General features: G+C 44.3%; 1 protein-coding gene across 1 annotated transcript in view; it reads right to left on the bottom strand.

Annotated features, from left to right (window-relative positions):
* Positions 1-21,879, bottom strand: part of PARP8 (poly(ADP-ribose) polymerase family member 8) — a 788,553-nt gene that overhangs the window by 700,200 nt on the left and 66,474 nt on the right. The window contains exon 2 of the mRNA XM_085631232.1: positions 21,166-21,220. Within this exon, the coding sequence (XP_085487358.1) occupies positions 21,166-21,220 (55 nt within the window). The remainder of the gene's footprint in view (positions 1-21,165; positions 21,221-21,879) is intronic.

Below are 21,879 nucleotides of genomic sequence, written 5' to 3'. Positions count from 1 at the left end.
AAGCGAACTAAAGAAGACGTGAAGGATAAAAACTCGCGAAAGGTAAAGGGGGATAGAAAGGAAGACTCCATACTTAACCAGACGGGCGGATAGTGCGGAAGATCAGAAGAGAACCAACGGGTCGATTGTTTCAAAGAGAAAGCTCGATGATATTCTCTGAAATTCGGAAAGCGCACACCAGACTGAGCCTTATCCTTGCGCAATGAAGCCAAAGCTATCCGAGACCGCTTGCCATTCCATAAGAATTTCAGCAACAAGGAATCAATCCGTTTAAAGAAGGAAACTGGAATGTGTACTGGCAGCATGGAAATGGTATAAAGAAGAAGAGGGGATAACATCATTTTTATAGAATTGAGCCGACCCCACCAAGACAGAAAGAGCGGGTTCCAGCGTTGAATAGCCGTGTCCATTTTCTTGAAGACATAATCAAAATTAAATTTGAGTGTATCAGACAAGAGAGGAGCGAACCAAACACCCAGATATTTGATCCTAGATGGTTGCCAGGAGAAACTCGTTTGGGAAAAAAGATGCTTTTGACAAATAGGGTTTAAAGGTAGAATCTCGCACTTATCAGCATTTAGGCGATAACCAGAGACCGCGGAGAAGGAAGACACCTGCTGGAGAAAAGAGGGAATAGAGGAAACAGGATCAGAGCAGTAAAAAAGAATATCATCAGCATAGACCGAGAGTTTAACTTGACGCGAACCAAATTTAAAACCAGAAATACTGTTGTCTAGACGAATTTTAGTAAGAAAGGGTTCCAAGGCTAAAACAAAAAGTAGGGGGGATAGAGGACAGCCTTGTCGCACTCCCCTGTGTAACGAGAAATAATCCGAGGTCATCCCGTTGACAAAAATGGAAGCCTGGGGATTAGAATAGAGTAAAGAAATAATAGAGATGAATTTGGAAGAAAAGCCGATCCAGCGCAAGGCCTGAAACATAAAATCCCATCCAATCCTGTCAAAGGCTTTCTCCGCGTCTAAAGAAATAGCCGCGAAGGGAAGTGACAAAGAGGAAGCCTTGCTAAGTATATTAAGAAAAACACGGGCATTGTCAGATGAGAGACGGCCCTTGACAAAGCCTGATTGTTCAGGGCCAATGAGATCGGGTAAAAGGGGATCCATGCGCAATGCCAAAATTTTGGCCAAAATTTTATAATCCGTATTGACCAGTGAAATTGGTCTGTAATTTTTGCATAATGAGTGGTCCTTATCTTCTTTGGGAGTGACAGTACTGCTTTAATAAGAGATGTTATACGGTTGAGATCCTCGTCTCCTTCTCCACATACGACATACTTTCGAATGCTCAACAGAGCAGCGGGCTCGTGCCTGCTGCTTTGTCATTCATGACGGAAGTGCGCGGAATGGAACTGCAACATCTGTGCCCTCGACTGCCCTCCCACTGCCCACAGATCCACGTCAAAATAGGATCTGAAACTGTGACCGCACAGATGCTCAGCAATTTGCGCCATTACGGATGTTCACGGCTTGTCAAATCATGGTACAAAATATTTGTCAGGGCCCTTGAAGAATTTAATAATAAACCTTAGGACAGCAATCTTTTTAATTGTAATACAATTAGCCGTTTCAAGTAACACAGCAGTAGAGCGAAAAATGCAACCAATAGTCTATTTAATTATATTCCGTTCACCGCAAAATGGCATTTAAGATAAATACTATTAAATATCACCTGTGGCTACCACAGTATACATACTTTATTGTGTCTACCTCTGAAAGATATCGCAGCATGATTGTTTGATTATTTTAAATCGTCCATAAGCAAAATATGCAACTACATAAGAATTAACTTGAATAAAATAATATACATACCAACGTTGAATACCTAATGCACAAAAATTAGACAACACAAGACAACCGTAGAAGTTATGCAAAATATAACAAGTTGGGCACTGCTTAGGGCTATGAAACGCGTTACGGATCGGCCCGTCTGAGATGTACTTTCAAAATAAAGGAACTTGCTTTGGCTGTATCCCATGCATAATCGGCTCATCAAACTTCACTTAGCAACGGAAAGCAGCGTGTTTTATTTAATGTTATAAGGCAATGAAAGTGTTATTAATACCAATAGACGACAACAGTCCGCTAAGGGCAATCGAACCATCCATCCCAAGCCTGTTCCCACAGTACAGACCACCCAGCCCGGCCTCAGCCTCAGCGCTCCCGCCATGAAACTGACAACCCGTGTGATGGGCAGAGAGGATCATGCAATGCGCTTCAAACAAACACATTTCGAAATGCTTGGATTATCAAGCATACAGAGGATATAGATCGCAGCTGTAGAGGTGAATGCATTTTCTTCTTCTAGGCGCTAGAGTTGGCCAAGTAGGTAATTTAAATGTATAGAATAAGCATTTCACAATGTGAGTGGAATGATGAGATACACAGGCCCTTATAAGACTTAATGGTTTGTGTGGGGTTAGTGTTCCTGCTGTGACACAATAAGGGAATTTAGAGCTAAGAGGCAAACGTGTAATTACAAGTTACACATTTACTTAACACATTGGTCAGCTGGCCTTAAGTGCCGCAGACAAACGTACAAATATAAAATGTCATGAATTAAACATACAACATTGTGCAAACAGGATTGTAAGGAGAGCCGCTTATATATGGTGTGGTTGAGAGACCTCACCGTGTAATAATAAACTCCCCACCTGCACTGGGTCCAGTCACGTTCGTTTGACAAACCTCAGTTCGCCGCAGGTAGCTGCAGCTGCAGCTGTGAGCCGCCAGGCGCTATCAAAGGAACACCAGCCTGGAGCTTGAGAGCAGAGGAGAGCAATCTACTGGGCTGAAAAAGAAGACTCCAGCCGTCCTACTGTCACTGGACACAGAAGTTATCTACCAACTACAGCAGTTGAAAAAGTTCTCTGGAAATAAAATACATTTTGACAAATCTGAAATTTCAAACTTATCACTCCCTTCCGAGTTGGTAGACCACCAAGTACAGAAATACTGTTGTAGTGGGCCAAAGACCATGTGAGATGCACAGGCGTGTAAAGTCATGTCTCACATATGGGACCATTTTTTAGTAAACTACCCTCTCTTCATAGCTGAAATGAGAAAAGACTTGGATGCATGGCCTAAGCTACTCATTACACTGTTACACTTAGCATTCTACTACAGCTACTCTACATATTCCAGGCACTGCCTATCGCTGCCGGTAGATTATTTATAAACCAAACACAGAAACAAGTGTTGGATATCATATGGGCACAGTCAGACCTTGCACTCAGAAGCTTCTATGGGACACAAGGAGGTATGGCCACACCGGATTCATATGTGAGGTAGAATGGTCCAGGTCCAACTCGCATAAAACATGGCATTAAATGAATGGTGCTATTGTCGATAGACAGTTTTTAATTGTTTTTTTTTTAGAGTTTTATATAGCACGAACTTGACCCGAATCCAATCAGGTATCAGAGCGCTTTACATAGCACCAGTTATGTTACATGAGGACACACATTCATTTATTTTTGTGAGGCATGGGGAGATTAAGTGATTTGTCCAGAATCACAGGATGTTGAGCGTCATTTTGAGCGTCATTGCAGAGACTCGAACCTGGTTCCCCAGCTTTGCGGTTGAACGCTCTAGCCATAAGGCTGCATCCTCTCCCCATCCTTAACCCCTTCCATGCTCATGATGGAACGATTCCGTCATGAGCATCGGTTGAGCTGTGCTCATGACGGAACCGTTCCGTCATGGCCCCGCCCGCGCTCGAACCCTTCAGCACCGCGGGGGAATCCGCGCAGCGCTGAAGGGGTTAAGGGACTTTTGGTAAACATTGCAGCTACCATTCTGTTTATCTTTATTCTAGTTACAATTCATATTGTGTGCACTAGGATAGAACTTTGATTTGAAAATAAATCTTTAAAATATATCCACTGGTTCCCAGTACGGTTGAGTGTGTTATTCTTCAATGACAGAGGGTTTGGATTCTACTAATTATCCCTGTGATGGATTGTTACCAGAAATACATCTTGTAGGAAACTGGCTCTGTGTATACTATACCAAAGTAAGGTAAAGTGTGCACAGAGTCCAGTGGATCCCCAAAGGTATAGCAGAGGCTAAATTAGATATTCACCAACAGTTCTCTTTGTGGTAGTGTGGTCGAACAGTTAGGCTTATCAGGAGAGTGTGTTAAGCATTTATTGTATTCACTCAATCAAGACTGATAGCACACACTCAGAGACTGAATCCAGACAAATTAGGTACGTTTAAAAAGGTATACTTATGTTTTAGTTCTAGAACCAAGCAGGACTTGGAACCGGTAAGTATATGCTTTCAAATACAAAAAACTTTACAAGAAAATGCAATTGTGGTTGAAATTGAAATTGTTACAGGTTTGTATTTGCTTTTAAAACAGTTAAAAATACATAGGAATTACTTTAGAGTACTTTTGGTTTAGTTTTTAGTTATTTTTACTACTCGGGTGATATGCCTAGATATCACACCTTGGGTCTTCCAAAACACAGGTAAGTATGATCTTTTCTGGTTGAAAGAAAGTTACTTTGGTTTTCATACTATGTGTCAGTTCAACACAGAACAAACATCATCGCATTGGTTTCTATGGGAAAAAGAAAGTTATTGGCTTTCCAGGTACATAAACGACCTGTAAGAACAGCTTTTGAGGGTTAGAACCAAGTTCCCAAAGGTTCAGTTAGGCACTCAAATTGTACCACCAGGGGAACTAGGGCGGCTGGGTGCAGAGTGTAGAGGCTTAATGTTAGCTAATGGGGCAAGGGGGCCTTTGGTCAGCGGCTACTTACGAACAGACCACTTAGTTGTGGGAGCAAAGTTCCTGGGGTTAGGATCAGTCCAACAGGGGCAAATAATTAGCACAGGAGCTGCACCACCAGCAGCACAGAAGACATTGGGAGCCCTGTGGTTTTCAATGGAGATCTCCGGTTTGAAGGAAAAGCTGCAGGCTCAGACATGGTGTTTTCCTGCAGGCGACCACCAGCAGGAGAGGTAAGCTGGATACTGGAAGGATTCCTGGACACCGTCGTTGGGCCACCCAAGGCTGAGGGGCGTCGGGTATAGGGGTGTCTTCAGGCGTCGGATCTTCTTACCAGCTCCGGATGCGGTCAGCGGGACCCCTCAGTTTGAGGCTGCAGCGTCAGTCTAAAGCTCGAGGTAGGTCAGGGATCACCAGATCCCAGGTCAGGATTGCTAGGGAGACCTCTTCGTGGTGTTGGGCTACTCGAACTCGAGCTTTGGGCGTTAGGTGCAGAATGGTGCAGAACCATGGAGCCACCTGGATCCGGGTTTTGTGTTGGAGTCTATGGTTGAAGAAACCCAGTGCTCACGAGAAACAGAGTTTTTTAGATGAAGGCAGGGCAGATTCTCCGGGTTCTAGATGGCTGCTGGCTGCTGGACACGGGGCTTTCGCTGTGAGCAGATCGGAGTACAGACAGGCTGGTAGAGCTGGGCCGATTCCGAGGACGGTTCTGGTCCACTGGTGATGCGTCGGGAAAACTTGCCGCATAGGTACGATGCGTGGAAATCCAGAATGCATCAGCGATCGATGAGGAGTTGTCGAGAGGCTCTGCTTCGGCTTCTTCAGTCGCGCTCCCTCGATGCATCGGTTCTTGCAGTAGATTCCTTGACTACCAGTGCAGTTCATGCATCCTAGCATACACTGCCACTCAATGTGATTTCTGTGTACTATGTATACGTTTTGCGGTCTGTCAGGCTCACTCTACATTGCAACCATGCCAAAGCTTTGTTCTTCACATTGCTTCATGGTTCTTTCTGTGTCAGTTTAACTACATTCACAATGGGAAACATTTTGACATGGAATTCTTGCCATGGGAAAGTAACGCCTGGCAGTCTGTTATGGGCCAATGTCCACCTCTAAAGGTAGAGTGGAGAACAGGAATCTATAGCAAAAGAAATCTGCCTCTAGAAGAAAGGTGGCGAAGGTATCAAGCACTTGAAAGTGCGTTTAGGATGAGACACACTTACGATTTTTCATTTGAATCTTGACTATGTTATGGAATGATATCTACTAATCAGCTCCAGGTTCAAAACGCAGCAGCGCAATCAACTGCTGGACTCAAAAAAAAAAAAAAAATGGACGCATTTCTTCAAACATGTCAGAAAACTATAGGTAACTGATTAAAAAACACTGACAGTCAAAGTGATGATGGCCATTCACAATGCCATATATGAAGACAATCCCAAATCCGGGGTCAATGAGCTGAGCTGCCATTCACCTTGACAAGCATGAGATTCACTAATGTATCTTTATTGACAGTTCCCAGATTCAATAAAAAAAATTGTATTGCTTCCTCTATGTTCCAGAACTCTCTTCCCTTCCATGTACAACCTAAAACCTGCCTCCTTAAATCTAGAAATTCCTTGAAAACAAACGTGCTTGTTTACACTTTCTATCATTAATAATATGGATTCTGTCAATAGTTTTGTTACACTGAAGTTTTCCAAAGGGTCAAAAAGCGTCAGGGGTCAAGTGCTACCTAAATACATTTTTATATATTTTTATGTCATCTCTAAAGTGTGATGTGTTAGCACACAGGTTAGGGTCGTACTATTGAAAAAGAGAACACTTTACATATTGAGGTTAGTGTGCTATCACAATGAAATAAAACCCACAAGCTATTAGGCTGCGTTGGCCACACTCGACCTCCACAACCAGGCCTAGATGGAATTACATTCTTTATTTGCTGTCTCTGCTTGGCGAATACTAGAATATTGCTTACAATTATTTCCTATTTAGTTTGTAAAATCTGTTTTAATGCTGCAATCAGATTTTTGATAACTTAAGTGGAAAAGTACCTTTGAAGAAAATATACTTGAAGCTGCCTGGTCTAGCGCTGACTTCAATTCCTTGCCAGGACCCTCACAGGCGGCCTGGTTCCCGTCACAGTAAAGAAGAGAACCTGTTTTGCCAGTTGAGTGAAGATCTCATCTACATAGGGGAGGGGTTAAGTAGCTGAAGACAAGCGTGCCTGGTGGTAGCTGGGTTCTGCCTTCATGAAATAAGAACTAAGAATATAAGTATATTCCATGCTCATTATTATCAGACCGCATTGTTATTTCCCAAGAGACCGCAGGATATCTGCTTTACTGTTGAGCCCAGGTTGGTTACCAGTTTGACTCCATCAAGCACATATTCTGGCTGCCTGTAACCAGTGTATGCCTTTGGTATGCTCCTCTGACTCTACGGGCGGTCTTTGTAGATCATTTTCTGTGGCTGCTTGTATCCACTGAATGCCTGTGGGTTGCTCCTATGTTGCTCCTGGGTTGACTTTCCAGACTACATAACATGTCTGGTTAGAATAACTAGTCGCTAGAGGTGTTTCTCTCTGAAAGGATTTCTCAAAGCATTTACTATGGCTGGTTGACTAGTTCATTTTCCTATGGCTTTCATTCTGACGCTCTTGGCTGAATACCTCAGAGCATGTACCTTGTATAATGGATGCACAATAGCCCCATGAAAGCATGTATACTATGGTCGGTTCCTCGTTGCTGCTCTATGCTTCTCCTGAGTGTGCTCCTAAGGCATAACCAAACGTTGGTCCACTTATGGATGCTCCTTTGTCGCTCCATTGTGACATATTGGAGAATATAGTATGTCTGTTTGTAGAATTTCCATTTGTATGGTTCTCTCACTGCCACTCATGAGTTGAATTCCCATACCATATTCCACAGCCTGTAGAATACCACTCATTTCTATGGGCAGCTTCCTGCTGCTCATGAATGGACTTCCCATACATATACCACAGTGTGTTGCATAATGGCACTTCCTATGGGTTTCCTCTCTGATGCTCCTGTGCGAACTCTAGAACATTGACTATAGTTATGGAAGGTTATCATCCTTCAAACCTCAGCACCCTTCCAAGCCCACATAGCAACATATCTTTTAAAAGAACTCACATAGACCATTTATCGGTTATCATCCTTCAAACCTCAGCACTTTCTTTGCCCACATCGCGACATCTCTTTTAAAAGAACTCATGTACACCACTTACACAGAGGACCCAACCTTTAATGCTTATTAAGGTCATTGTTCCTCACTTTCTTGCAAGGAAAATTATGAAATACACACCCTCGTGTACAATTCGATTTCTTTGTGCTAATCTTCTACGAATTCCCAGATATTCAAATATACATGGGTGGTCAGAGGTTTTCTGTTCAGTACCAACCCTGTGGAATTCCCTTCTAGATAATCTGCAATCAGAAACTGAGCTTAAAACCTCCAGGATAACCATTTACACATGACTGTTTAGACAAGCCTATTGCAGTTAAGTAGATCTTCCCAAACAGTCTCCATCTTTTTAGCGCCAAGAAACCTCTGATGAACGTCTACTTTTTAAAGTATTTAACTTAACACAGCATAGCATAACATTCAATAATCTGTGTGGCTTATGCTGGTTACATACCAATCTACAGCGGATAGGTGCCCGTATATTGCACAACTCACTTTTTTCACACGGTTCTCCTACACCCATACAAACCGGCTTGCGGCAACACAACTTGGACAGCCTCTGCAGTACAACCAGCAGCAAAACACTTCCAACATAGACCACTTGCCATTCACCATGTTCTTTTCATTCATACACAGGCATTTAAAGCCATGTTGAGAATGCATTGCTAAGTACAGACGGCTGCCTTCCTGTCCGGAAGAAGAGTTAAGAACAATGGTTCAAGGATGGCCCAAAAGGGTCCAATAGAAAAGGTGACCCAGGCAGGGTCACTTGTTTTTTAAGATAAGTGAAATCAATTCCGTAGGGAGCAGGAGACAAAGTACGTAAAGGGTCATGTAGGTCAAAAGATAGCAGGTATTTATTTAAACAAAGTCAATTTTAGAATGCTCACAAAATAAGAAAAGCGTGGTGTGAAATAGTGATAGTAGTTTTAAAAAGACATCGCATTGACAACAATATAGTAGTTGAATTCCATAATTGATCTTTACAAGTTATAAAGAATTCATGTTGTGGGGTGGTCGACGGCGTTTCGAACCCAATTATTGGGGTTCATCTTCAGGACAGTGGTGAGCATGTATTTTGAAGTTAAACTGCCCGTAAAGTTCCTAGAGTCTCCAAAGTGGGAGGCAGGGGCTTCAAAGGTTAATTATTTGAAAACAAGCAGCTTGGCAGTACATAGATCCGCCTGGAGAATGTAATTTTCTTTAGAGGGGCGACAGGGCAGTGAATGGGAGCCTGAGGCCGAGCAGTCAGAGACGTCCTGCAGCTGTTGGGGCTGGCTGATGAATGCCATTCATCAGCCAGCCCCAACAGCTGCAGGACGTCTCTGACTGCTCGGCCTCAGGCTCCCATTCACTGCCCTGTCGCCCCTCTAAAGAAAATTACATTCTCCAGGCGGATCTATGTACTGCCAAGCTGCTTGTTTTCAAATAATTAACCTTTGAAGCCCCTGCCTCCCACTTTGGAGACTCTAGGAACTTTACGGGCAGTTTAACTTCAAAATACATGCTCACCACTGTCCTGAAGATGAACCCCAATAATTGGGTTCGAAACGCCGTCGACCACCCCACAACATGAATTCTTTATAACTTGTAAAGATCAATTATGGAATTCAACTACTATATTGTTGTCAATGCGATGTCTTTTTAAAACTACTATCACTATTTCACACCACGCTTTTCTTATTTTGTGAGCATTCTAAAATTGACTTTGTTTAAATAAATACCTGCTATCTTTTGACCTACATGACCCTTTACGTACTTTGTCTCCTGCTCCCTACGGAATTGATTTCACTTATCTTAAAAAACAAGTGACCCTGCCTGGGTCACCTTTTCTATTGGACCCTTTTGGGCCATCCTTGAACCATTGTTCTTAACTCTTCATTATCACCCCAGGTTCACATATCGGGGTACCCTTGTCTCCTAAAACCCCTTCCTGTCCGGAAGCAAGTCTGTTTGTGTAAACTCTACCAATTATCCTTTGAAGGTGAAAATGAAATTACTTTCGTTTGCACTACAAATTCATATTGAAGCATTGCTATTTTCCCCTATAACTGTGCGATGGTGTAACATCTGTCAAGAAACCAATGCACTTAATATAAAGCTTGTGGCAGTAGAAACCTTGGCAAAACAGAAAAGTCAAGTCTAATCTGAAAACATGAGTCAGACCTACTGGCTTTGTCAATGCAAAAATACAAAAATAATATCCTGTGGCACCGACAAGTCAATAAAGCATGGATTATGCTCTGTACAGCTGTATAGACCACCACTCAAGGTGTTTTGTACAAACAGCCTGAGTAACATCGCTAATTTAAAATAAATGTTCTTAACTTTGGTTCAGATAAAAGATTATGATACGTTTTCAATTTATTACACCTAACAGTTATTATAAAAAAAATATATAATTTCTTAGTCATTAAATATTGCATTACAATATACAAGTCAAGTCAAAAGAACTTTATTTCGGAGAAAATCTCCATAAAAGGTACATAAAATAAGAATATAAAAACATTTAAAACCATACATTGGGTAGTTAAAAAGTTTTTAAAAAAGGTTACAACATTAAAGCACCAGGGCAGCGATATGTCTGCTAATTACATAAAATCATGTACAATTTAACCCAGTGCAAGATTAATCAGGTTAGCATTTTCAGGTACCGTTTTCTCGTATGCCAGAAAGCCCCCAGAAATTTGGCCACAGCAAACACAATGTGAGCAGCCATTTCACTCTTAAGAATTCTGAAGGCTTCGTGACACCTATTAAAACCCAAATTCCTACAAACGGGAATGATCCATTTTCTGCGCGCCTCACTGTAGCCCGGACAAAAAAAAATAATATGCAGCTCAGTTTCATCGCTTACTCTGCATGCCGGGCAAGTACTGGGTGCAGACACAGACCAATGACTAGTGAGTGCACGTATTGGCAAGGGCCCGTGCCTCCATTGTAGATAAAGCTTCCTAATTAATACATGGTAAATATTGTCCAGGATTAGTTCAAAACTGTAGGCATTTTTAATACAGAGGAATTGATGCGTTAGAGTCCCTAGGGTTATAGAAGGTCGGAATGTGGGAGCCTTAGAATTATAATGCAATTTGGTTAGAACCTTTTTAGGAAGCCTGGGGCAAGCATCCAGGGGGTTGTTCCAAAGTGCCTCAAGGCCTAAGCCCACCAGACTGTTCCTTACAAATTTAAACCAGGCAATGTTCCCCGAATTTGGAAGACTAAGGACTTCCTGCAAGCCCTGTCTGTAATGAATCAATTCGGGCACAGCCCACAATCTACGCCAATAGATCAAAGGGCGAAGCACCAATTCTTCTTCCAGGGGTCTAATGCCTAGGTCAAGTCTTAATGGCACTAAGGGTGTGCTTGGAGGAAGGGCTACTAGACACCTAAGAAACCTATTCTCCTCTTTTGTCAGACTAGCCAAGACTTTATGACCCCATAATTCGCTGCCATAGATAACAGCTCCTCTGGCTTGCACCCTGTAGATGTGGAGCGGAGGGCCTATGGGTTTGAGGGTCGACCTATTCTTCCCCACCATCCTTAGTATCCCACCCACATGTTGCGCTAGTTTCAGCCTTGCTTTCTCCTGGTGTAGACCCCACCCCAATTCCTCATTAAGGGTTACACCAAGATATTCAAAGGTGTTGACTCGTTCTAGCGTGTTATTCCCTATGCGTGGGATACGGTGGAACCTGGGTGGCGGATTGAAGGCCATAAATTTGGTCTTTAGAGTGTTAATCTCCAGTCCGTGCTCTCTACAGAAGTCCCCAAAACCGTCTAACACACGCTGGATTCCCATCGGCGACTTGGAGAGAAGGAGGGTATCGTCCGCAAACATAATTGCCGGAACCCTCCTTCCCGCCAGCTTTGGGACGTCGGAATTGGGGACCTTGTTGAGGTGATCAATAACCCCGTTGACGAAGAGGCAGAACAGGGTCGGTGCGAGTACACACCCCTGTCTTACCCCTCTGTCAACGGGAAACTTATTTGATAGGGCGCCATGCCTACCACACCTCACTTGAGCATAGGTGTTGGTATGGAGGCGGATGATCATTGACAAAAGATCACCTGGCACCCCGGCTCTAGCCAGCACTTCCCACAGCTTACCACGTGGAACCAGGTCGAAGGCTGCCCTTAGGTCCACAAATACAGTATAGAGGCTGCCACCCTCCAACTGTATTGTTTTCCAGTATAAAAGGGACAGCCTAAAGACCTGGTCTATGGTGGAAGTCTTTTGCCGAAACCCAGCCTGGAGGGGGCTCAAAATGTCCCTATCTTCGATCCAGTCCAAGAGACGATCCAACAGAAGCCTCGCAAAAAGCTTCTGAGGGACGTCTATCAGACTGATCGGTCTGTAATTAGCCGGGAGTAGAGGTGAGCCCCTTTTAAAAATAGGCACGATCTCCGCCCCAAGCCAAGTGGGGGGGACCGCCATACCGTGGGCGATGGCATTAAACAATACCAAGAGGTAGGGGGCCCAGATTCTAACCTCATGCTTTAAAAGGTCGCCTGGGAGCTTGTCAAGACCTGGCGCTTTTCCCGAGGAAAGGCGAGTGATTGCCATTTCCAATTCCTCCAAATTAAAATCTCCCATCGCGGAAGAGTTATCAATGGTTAGGGCGGCTATTGCCCCATCCTGAGTTCCTAGATGGTCCAGCCCAGCCGCACTGTAGAGCAATGAAAAATGTTCCTCCCACACTTCAGGCGCGATGTTTCCCTCTATAGCCTTAACAGGCTCAACTGAGCCATGTTTGACTATTTGCCAGAATTTCCTTGGGTCTCTGATTTTAAGTGCAGTTGTCATTTCTGACCAGTTCTCCCAGTCCCAGTCTATTTTGGCATTTTCAAGGAGGAGCTTGTAAGCAGCCCGCTTTTCCCTAATTACCGAGGAGGCCTCCTTACTTTTAAATGCCCGGAGAAGGTCTGCCTTGGCTTTCCTACAGCTGGCATTGAACCATGAGGCTCTTTCTCTCCTCACTTTCCTGTCCCGGACCACAGGGTTCAATACCTCGGCGAGATTGTTGCACAGGGTCTGATGAATGTCCCCAAAGGAGAGGCACCCATCAGGCGAGGGCAGTAGTGGGAGAAGTCTTCCCACCTTTTCAAGGGCTGATGCCACTAACTCATAGATGGTCCTAATGCAGTTTGGTTTTTCTAAGAGTTTGTCCCACCTTATTCTTCGCCTGTTGCTAGATAAGGTTAGACTTGGGGCGCATACTCTATTTTCTGGGACAACAGCATTAAGAAATCCGTCGACAGCCAGGGAGAGGATCAGGCCATTGTAGTCACTGTCGAACCTGGGGGCTATTTTAAAATCTAAAACTAGTTTCCAGTCCTGAAGTTTGATCATTATGTAATCTATCCGGGATTCCTGGCCTAGTCTGTTGAAGGTTGGTTGCGGAGGTATGTCCCCTTTGAACCTGCCGTTGTAAGCTCTAAGTGAGTTTGCAAGGGTCATTGTTATTACTTGGAGTAGGAGTGGTGAGGATGACCTGACTGGCGGACCCGCAATACTTGGAATATCCCAGAGGTCATCCTCCTCACTACTAAGCCCATCTAGGTGAATCGGAAATGGTTCGTACTGGATGTTGAAGTCGCCTCCAACCAGGAGTGTTACTGAACCAGAGAGAGAGTCAAGGAATGTCACCAAATCCTCCATTGTCCCTGAAGTGCCCGCGACTCCGACCGGTCTGGAATATACGTTTACCAGTGTCAAGCCCATCCCAGTGGGCCAGCGTAAGACCACACACAGGATGTCAACTGAGTTGGTTTCTACAATCTCAGCCTTGCAGCCAAGATGGGAGCCAATCCATATTGACAAACCACCGGACGGACGTCCCTTTCCTCCCCATCTGGCTAAGACATTAAAAGTTGCAAACCCAGGGTAGCAATAGTTTTCTCTAGCCCACGTCTCCTGGAACATGCATATGTCATATTTCTTTATGAAGGTTGCCCATTCACTACAATCTAACTTGTTGGGCAACCTAGCAATGTTCCAAGATAGGATTTCTAGTGACCTCAAAACCCTATCTGTACTTATAACAATCTCATCGGGAGTACTTTGTACTGGCCCTGAGGGGGCGCGAACCCCGGTATCAGAGCGTTCCCTGGCTGGGACAACCTGTGTCGGGTGGATCTGTCTTGGCAAACGCCCACCCACCGCATTTTTCCTCTCCCCCCCCGAATATGGGACGGGAGGGATTTGTAGCTGATTCCTCTACAAACGCAGAAGCGTGTTCGTGGGGCGCTACGTAGGGGTCAGGTAAAGATAGAGCTAGCCCAGAAGGAGTGGATTGTTGCGGAAAAGAAATCTGCGGTGTGGGAGTCAGAACAGTATCCACAACCTGGTACTCCAGAGTACTGGGCCCATTGTTAGAGAGACTCCTCTGTCAATCGCAGTCATCAACGCCTGATAGGGCATCGAATCTGTTTGCGACTTCCAGGGGGGTAAATGGTAATCTGTAGTTCACCCTCCTTGGGCCATGTCGGTGGCTCCCGAGGGGCACTGTGACCCAATCTGGTACGTTTTCATGAACCGCAGAAATGGGTGCATAAGTATGACAACGGTTGTCAGAGGGTACAGAGAATGCAAGGGGGTATGTCGGCATTCGGGCTGGGGCCCTAGGGTATGCATTATGAAAGACTGGAGGTCTTGGATAAAAATATAACAGTTCGCGGGGATTGATGGACCCACAAGTATTACCCAAAGGATAGTCAAGAATGTGGGTAACTGCTCTGGGGTCTCTGAAATTGATGATAATTATATCCCCCTCGATATCCTTGTTTCTACAACCTAGCCAAGGGAGTCTCCGGACATGTAGTATCTCCCCGTTGACATTGAAGGGAAGGGGTCTATTTAGCATGAGCCAATGCATGGTTTTATTTTTAAGCTCATGGAAGCCTTCCTTTTTACCCTTATCCAGAAGCGGGACTCTCGTGAGCACTACCACATATGGGACTGCTTCTGGGGGTAAGTCAACTTGATGCCTTGGTCGGTCTCTTGCCCTAACTGGGGGATGATTCCCACCCCTCACATTTGGAATCATTCCTAGGGTAGGGTCTGGTACTTCCTTTATCGATTCACCCACATCATTTTGTACTTGGTGGTGGTGGGCTATATTGGAAGATTTGGCCATAGACTGGCTATCAAGACCAGCCATATCGTTTTTCCTGGTGTGGATAGGGGATGACACTGGTACCACGGGGGGGGGGCAGAACTGGATGTACGTGGTCTTTGAGTGCCCCCGCGTGTTTAGTGATAGCTGATTCTAGATCCCCTATGCGTTGCTCAATATTTTTTAATCTTTCGATTATAGGTACAACGAATGACCTTATCAATTGTTCGATGCCCTCCAGAGGGGCTGGCATCGGACCTTCGTTAGGTAGGCACAGCGGGGGACAGATCGGGTCAGAAGAGGAGGGTACCAATAAGGTAGAGGATCTTGTGGCCATGGTGTGTACTGTAGATAAAATAGGTGTTACCTTTGGCAAGGATACAGTCTCTAAGGTATGAATGGGTCCTTTGCCAAAATCTGAGTGATTAATCTTATCCCTTGGCAGATCACCTAGCCTCTTTCTTCTTTTAGTGGGAGGGGGCCTTGGAGCTTTAGACACCGCAACCCTCCCCACCTTCTTGTTAGTGGCTTTAACCTTAGATTGAGAAGGGATAGTGATCGTATCAGTTTCCTTAATAATAATGCTGGAGGGGAACAAATCAGTGGGAACATGCGGACAATTGGGTTTATCAGGTGGAGATTCAATGTCTCTGAGCAACACAGGAACATTGTCAGTGGCTAGTGCCTCCTGAGTAAGAGTAGGGGGACTTAGCTCAAAAGGGGTAATAGGAAGCAGGTTATCCATAAGCATCCTGTTTTTTATACATTCTATGGACCGACGTCGCTCAGCCCTTCATTCAGCTAGCATAGTCTCCTTTCCAGTGGCCGCAGCAGCCTTAATAAAATAATCGACCAATGTACCTTTGTTTGTACCACCAGTAATTATGGGCGTATTTGTAGAGAAAGTCTCAGCCATGGTGAATAATGCAGTCGTCTAGGTCAAGACTCACGTTTACTGGCAGGAAGAAGGGATTCCCCCGGTCCGGTCCGGTCTCCTCGTGCCTCTGAGGGCCTCAGAGGGCCCGCTCTTTGCCCGGTCTTAGCCCCGTGCTGAGACACGCGCGCGTCCCGCTAGCGCGTGTAGGCGGGGAGACGTACATATAGTGAGGGGCAACGGTGTTGGGGGAGGAGTCAGGAAGAGGACCAGGTGCGGCTGTTCTGCTTCGCGCGCAGCACCCTGGTCCTCGCAGTCCTGAATACGCCGGTTCGTCGCAGCAATGCCAGTAACCTGGAGCGTGGGGTCAGCACACCAACAATGCCCCGACTATCAAGCAGCAGAGTCCCGGTCCCTCGAGCGGCTCCCGCGAAGCGGGGGCCGCGAGGCGCGGTAGTAGTTCAAAGGGCTGAAGTGGAAATCCAGGCAGTCCCACCGATGGCCAGCAACACCAACCAGATTCTCAGACGGAGCCCGTGATACGGAGGCTACACCGCCTGATTAAGGTGTTGGGGGAGGAATCAGGAAGAGGACCAGGTGCGGCTGTTCTGCTTCGCGCGCAGCACCCTGGTCCTCGCAGTCCTGAATACGCCGGTTTGTCGCAGCAATGCCAGTAACCTGGAGCGTGGGGTCAGCACACCAACAATGCCCCGACTATCAAGCAGCAGAGTCCCGGTCCCTCGAGCGGCTCCCGCGAAGCGGGGGCCGCGAGGCGCGGTAGTAGTTCAAAGGGCTGAAGTGGAAATCCAGGCAGTCCCACCGATGGCCAGCAACACCAACCAGATTCTCCCTTATCATAACATCCCATTATGCCACAAGAATTTAGGAGCACAGTAAGTGGGATGGGTCAAGTCAATGCCAAGATTCTTAGTTGAATTAATCGTTGATTGTATAAACAGCAAAAGACTGATAGGATCGAATGTTCTATCCTTCTACAGAAAGCACCGAGGATAACCCAGTGTACCATGATTGAGAAGAAGATATTTAAAGAAAGGTTGTATATGCTTTATAAACATCGATACTCAAACGAAGTTCTAATATAATAAAATAATAATTAGAAAAATCATGTTTGCTCAAATATCGGAATTTAAATTGGAGTTGCATACTCTGTTCTAAAATAATTGTTATCAAGTTGTGAACACAATTTCATGAAAGTTGACAATTGCATTTCTCATTTATTATTATACTTCTGAAGAGCGCTTTTTTATAGAATGATAATATGGGAACGCTTCTGCAAATTATGTATTCCAAAAGATTTAACAATGACCAGATAGTGTTATATAAGTTAAGAACGGTGTGTGAAGAGCTGGAGAGAAACTTTGTGCCAGGACACTGAGAAGAGATGGGCCATACAGAGTTGCGTCACCTACTTTTGTTGAAGGCTAAGAGGAGGTGAATTCAGCCTTCACTTGGTCGGGGCTTTTCAGCCTTCCTCCCAGCATCGACGAGAATAGCAGACTATCCCATCGTACCGAAAAGTAACTGCATTGATTGAAGCAGCTATGAGTGTGAACCATCTTTCAAACTCCTATTTTAGAGCAGAGTTCAGCTTTGTAAGCAGAAAGCATGAGGGTGGGATTGATATCAAGTTGACCAACAAATACGTTCCAATATTTTTCCTGTTCACATTACTCAAACGTTGCAGCTAATAGTTTGTGTGTCTTTTTAACAGTTATATTGCATATTGTGAGAACTAGAATAGAATTGTGATTTTAAGAAAAATATCTGAAATATATTCATTGTTTCCTAGTGTTCTTGAGTTTGCATTTCTAATGTGAAAGAGGGGTTGGATTCTTATAATTTGGGCCTAACCTGGGGCAGCACATACCACGACACATTTCTTGGTGTGAAAAAGGCCGCTTTATAGGAAACAGGTGCACCTTACATCAGAAATTCCCTTGGCCTGTGCCGTACAAAACTAAACCTCACTAAGTAAAGTCTTCCTACCTTCCCCCCACCCCCTCCCCTAACATGTTTCCCCCCGCTGCAACCATTATAAACAACTGGACATTCCTAACTTCTCTACACCTACCTAACTAAATAACTTCTTATATTATTCTCATAACTGTAACCATCCAACCCTATACTGAAACAACTAGGGAAAAACGCCCCCGCAGTGGATCTCCTCACACCCGCACCTGTTCCAGCAACAACCCCTTAAACGTGTTCCCCCGGATGCACCTGTTCCCCCAAAAGCCAACCGCAAAACTCCACCACGCCTTCCAAAGTCCCCCACCAAAAAAGGACCCGCACAAAAAACCAAAAATTATGGGGAGGGAGGGTGGGACAAAAACCGACACCACTGCCTGCCTCCCCGGAACCGGCTGTCGTGTCACGGCCACCGAAATGGTGGCTCGTGAAACAAAATGGCCGGTTTTAAGCCCTCCAGCCCAAAAACCGCCCAACCCCAGCCCAACGAGCCCAAAAGGAGCCCAAGGCACGCCGTACGTGTCTATGGCTGCCCCCTCGGCCCAAAACTCACCGGGGGTGGCAGGCCTCCCGTTGGTCGGCCGCCCCCCCCCCCAAAACCCCATTCCCTGTGATACTTTACATAACTGATCATTACTTAAAATGCATCTCACTCAAAGACTGCTCAGTGGGTCGTGGGCGGATGCAGTCCAACATGTTTTCGAATCGTGTTGGCACATTGACATGGCCCTTAGTACCTTTTAACTGGCCATGTTATAGAGGATCGAAAAGAGCATACTTTCTTTAAGGGCATTCCATCATAATCTCTCATCATCCTCTAGTGCAGGAATCTGTAAATAGCTCTCAACCAACTCTCACTATTCAACTGAGATTTTCCATCCTCTTGAACAATATTTTTCTATGAAACATTTCTTGCTTTTTGTAGATTAAGATTACAGTAGAACGTCCTTATAAGGTGGGGGGGGGGGAGGGGTTTGTAACTCAGCTAGTGGTCTTGAGCTTGCAGAGAGGCCTCCGATATCTTAATTAGACAGGAAGTGCCCTGGGAGACTTCCTGATCCATTTGGATAACTTCATTTTGTTTAAAAAGAGGGAAGTTGAACAGACTAAGGACGATTACGGAATGGCTTGTTGATACCAACCAATGATATGCCATCCTGTCTTCTTTAAAGAATCGTAACGAGGCAAAAAAAAAGAAAATAACAAAGTTACCAGCCTCTCCTGCTAAGGGACGTTCAAGAAGAGCTGTGTTTGCCTTGACTTTACATCATAATCTGCCTGGAAGGCACTCCCAGGACTGCTGAACAGTGGAGACTTTGGATGGCTGTGGTATGTCTCCTGCTGTGGAACCAGCCTTTCACAGCGGTGAATGGCTAAAATCTGAAGTAGCCCTGAATAGTAGTGCTGCAGGCCACTGGAGAGGAGATTTCCTTTGCCTGCGAATCCACATGACAGTACAATCTTTGTTACCCTTGACACAGTTTGTCATGGTGCCGCTCCGGCACTGTGCATGCCAACAGTGTTTGGTGGAATCACTCCAGAGGATATGCAAGAAACATTGCCATATAGTACTGCTATTACCTCTGCAGCACCGCCAAAGATACTTGGCAAAGTAAGAAAACTTAATGGTAGCGCGGTCCTACCCAGCTATTAGATCGCTATGGATGATTGGGTCCTCTGCTGATTCTTTGGGGTACACTAAAGCTCCAAAATGTTTTTAGTGCAGAATCTTTATATGATTCCCATTTAACCGCTAAGTAAATGGATAGAGAATTCTTAACCCAAATTAATTCCGGTTATTGGTACTTTTGAATATTTCTCTTTTAGGCTTAATACATTTGTAGCCAAACACATGGACATTTCCCCCTAATGGGACTTTTTCTGCACACAGTTTTATGTTGGACATAGTGGACATTCTCTGCCTTCTAGAACAAATGGTACAAAACAATCTGCAGAATCCACCTGTATAATTCTCTCTAAATTTGATGTGGCATAGTGGAGGGAATGTCACCCGTTATTGTCCTCATTTTTCCTAACAGAAACTGACGCATTTTCTATTATTACCCATTGAAATTCAAACGTTTTCTGGTCTCAGCTGTTTATTTGCAACTGTTATTTGGTTGTTCTGCCACAACAACTAAACCATTCACATATCTCTAAAAGTTTGCACTGATGCTCAAGTCAAGCTGCCAATCTGAATGCAATGATACCCTTATTAACAAGCATTGGAAATGATCGGTTTCACCTATGTCATGAATAAAGAGCTGTTTTCATCAAAAACCGTCCGGGAGAAGGAAAGAGCTCCCTGACAGAAAACACAGGAGTGGAGAGGATGTGGCCCAGTGGGATCCCGGTTCAAGTCTCAGGGCGCTGAGAAGTATCCTGTGATTCTATGCAAATCACTTAATCTCTCCGGGTGATAAATTATTATATAATTATACTGCAAGAGTAAAAGGCAAAACTTTATGAAAATATGGCTCCACCAAAGCATATGTTAACAGTATTTCGGCAGTGGAAAACTGGTAAGAGAAGCAGAGAATGAACAAGCATTGGTAAATGCAGGAAAATATGATACAGCCAAGAGAAATGGAGGAAAGATAAGTGGCACACACAGGAACCAATGAGAAGCCAGGAAAGAGAGGAGGCCCTTGTAAGTTGATATTAAAAAAAATAGATTTCTGTGTAGGCGAAACCTAAAAAATGGCCTTATTCGTTGTGTATCACTGACCTAGTGGTGTGGAACCACAGTCATAGTTCAGAAGATTGTGGCCTTTCCACCACAATCGGTGCGATTCATATTTAAAACAAATCTATTTATTGGCATTTGTAAAACATTATCATTGTGGAATATACGCATTATCATTGTGGAATATAGGCAACAAGCTCAATTACTTTGTCACATTGTCTATTTCTTTACAATAAGTATCTGTACTCGAATCTTCGAATCATCCATTACTAGGTATTCAAATATATTCTATATTGGCAGTCTAAAATATTAACATTTCAAGCGTCCATTAATTGCACTCATCTTAAAATATAAGCAAACTATTTACACGATTTACACTATTTACATGATTTACGACATACTTAATACAGTATGTACTAAAACCGCTGTTGCGTTTTATTTAATTTTAACTCAGCAATGGAATATAAATCATCATCATGATAAAAGCAAAACTTTTGAAACCCAACCGAAAAAGGTTTGAATAAAAACATCACCTTTTGACGTCTCCAATGTAGGTAAAGGTGAACGTGGAGTCCGAGTATCTGAAATCTAAAACACCAAAAGAAAATGTTAATGTTACAATGTGTCTTTTATGTCATGTTTACGCAATGATATTTAACATACATATCTGTCTATCAAAACCTCAGATTCTGGCTAAAACAGGTAATACAGATAGTATTTCACATTGACCAGGTGTTGACAATATATTCAGTGTGGTACCAATGTTTTACCAGCACAATAAAGGTAATACAGTACTAGTCTGAAAACCTAATAAGCACTTAAATGTTTAGTAGCAGCCCAGCCACACAATTGTCCATCAATACCTACATACAACACATATTTTTTATTGCGAGAAACAGCTCTGAAGAAAGTGCATGCAAATTGGCATATGTTAGTTTACACGAAGAGGACGTTAAATATGTAGAAATATGGGGATCTTGAAGAGAATGGTAGGTGCAGTAGAGAAGGTTGTGAGAACTTATTAAACATAGCAAATTGACCTAGACATCCCCCGCCACAGCCTCATCACCTCCCACCTGAAGGAGCTGCACTGGCTCCCTGTCAACAAGAGGATTGCCTTCAAGCTCCTAACCCATGCTCACAAAGCACTCCACGACGCCGGACCAGCATACCTCAACAAGCGACTCAACTTCTACACCCCCAACTGCCAGCTCTGCTCCGCGGACCTCGCCCTCGCCACCGTTCCA

This window comes from Triturus cristatus, chromosome 2_1 (genome assembly GCF_964204655.1).
Source record: "Triturus cristatus chromosome 2_1, aTriCri1.1, whole genome shotgun sequence".
In the NCBI taxonomy this organism is placed as follows: Eukaryota; Metazoa; Chordata; class Amphibia; order Caudata; family Salamandridae; genus Triturus; species Triturus cristatus.
This window is presented reverse-complemented; position numbering and strand designations above follow the sequence as displayed.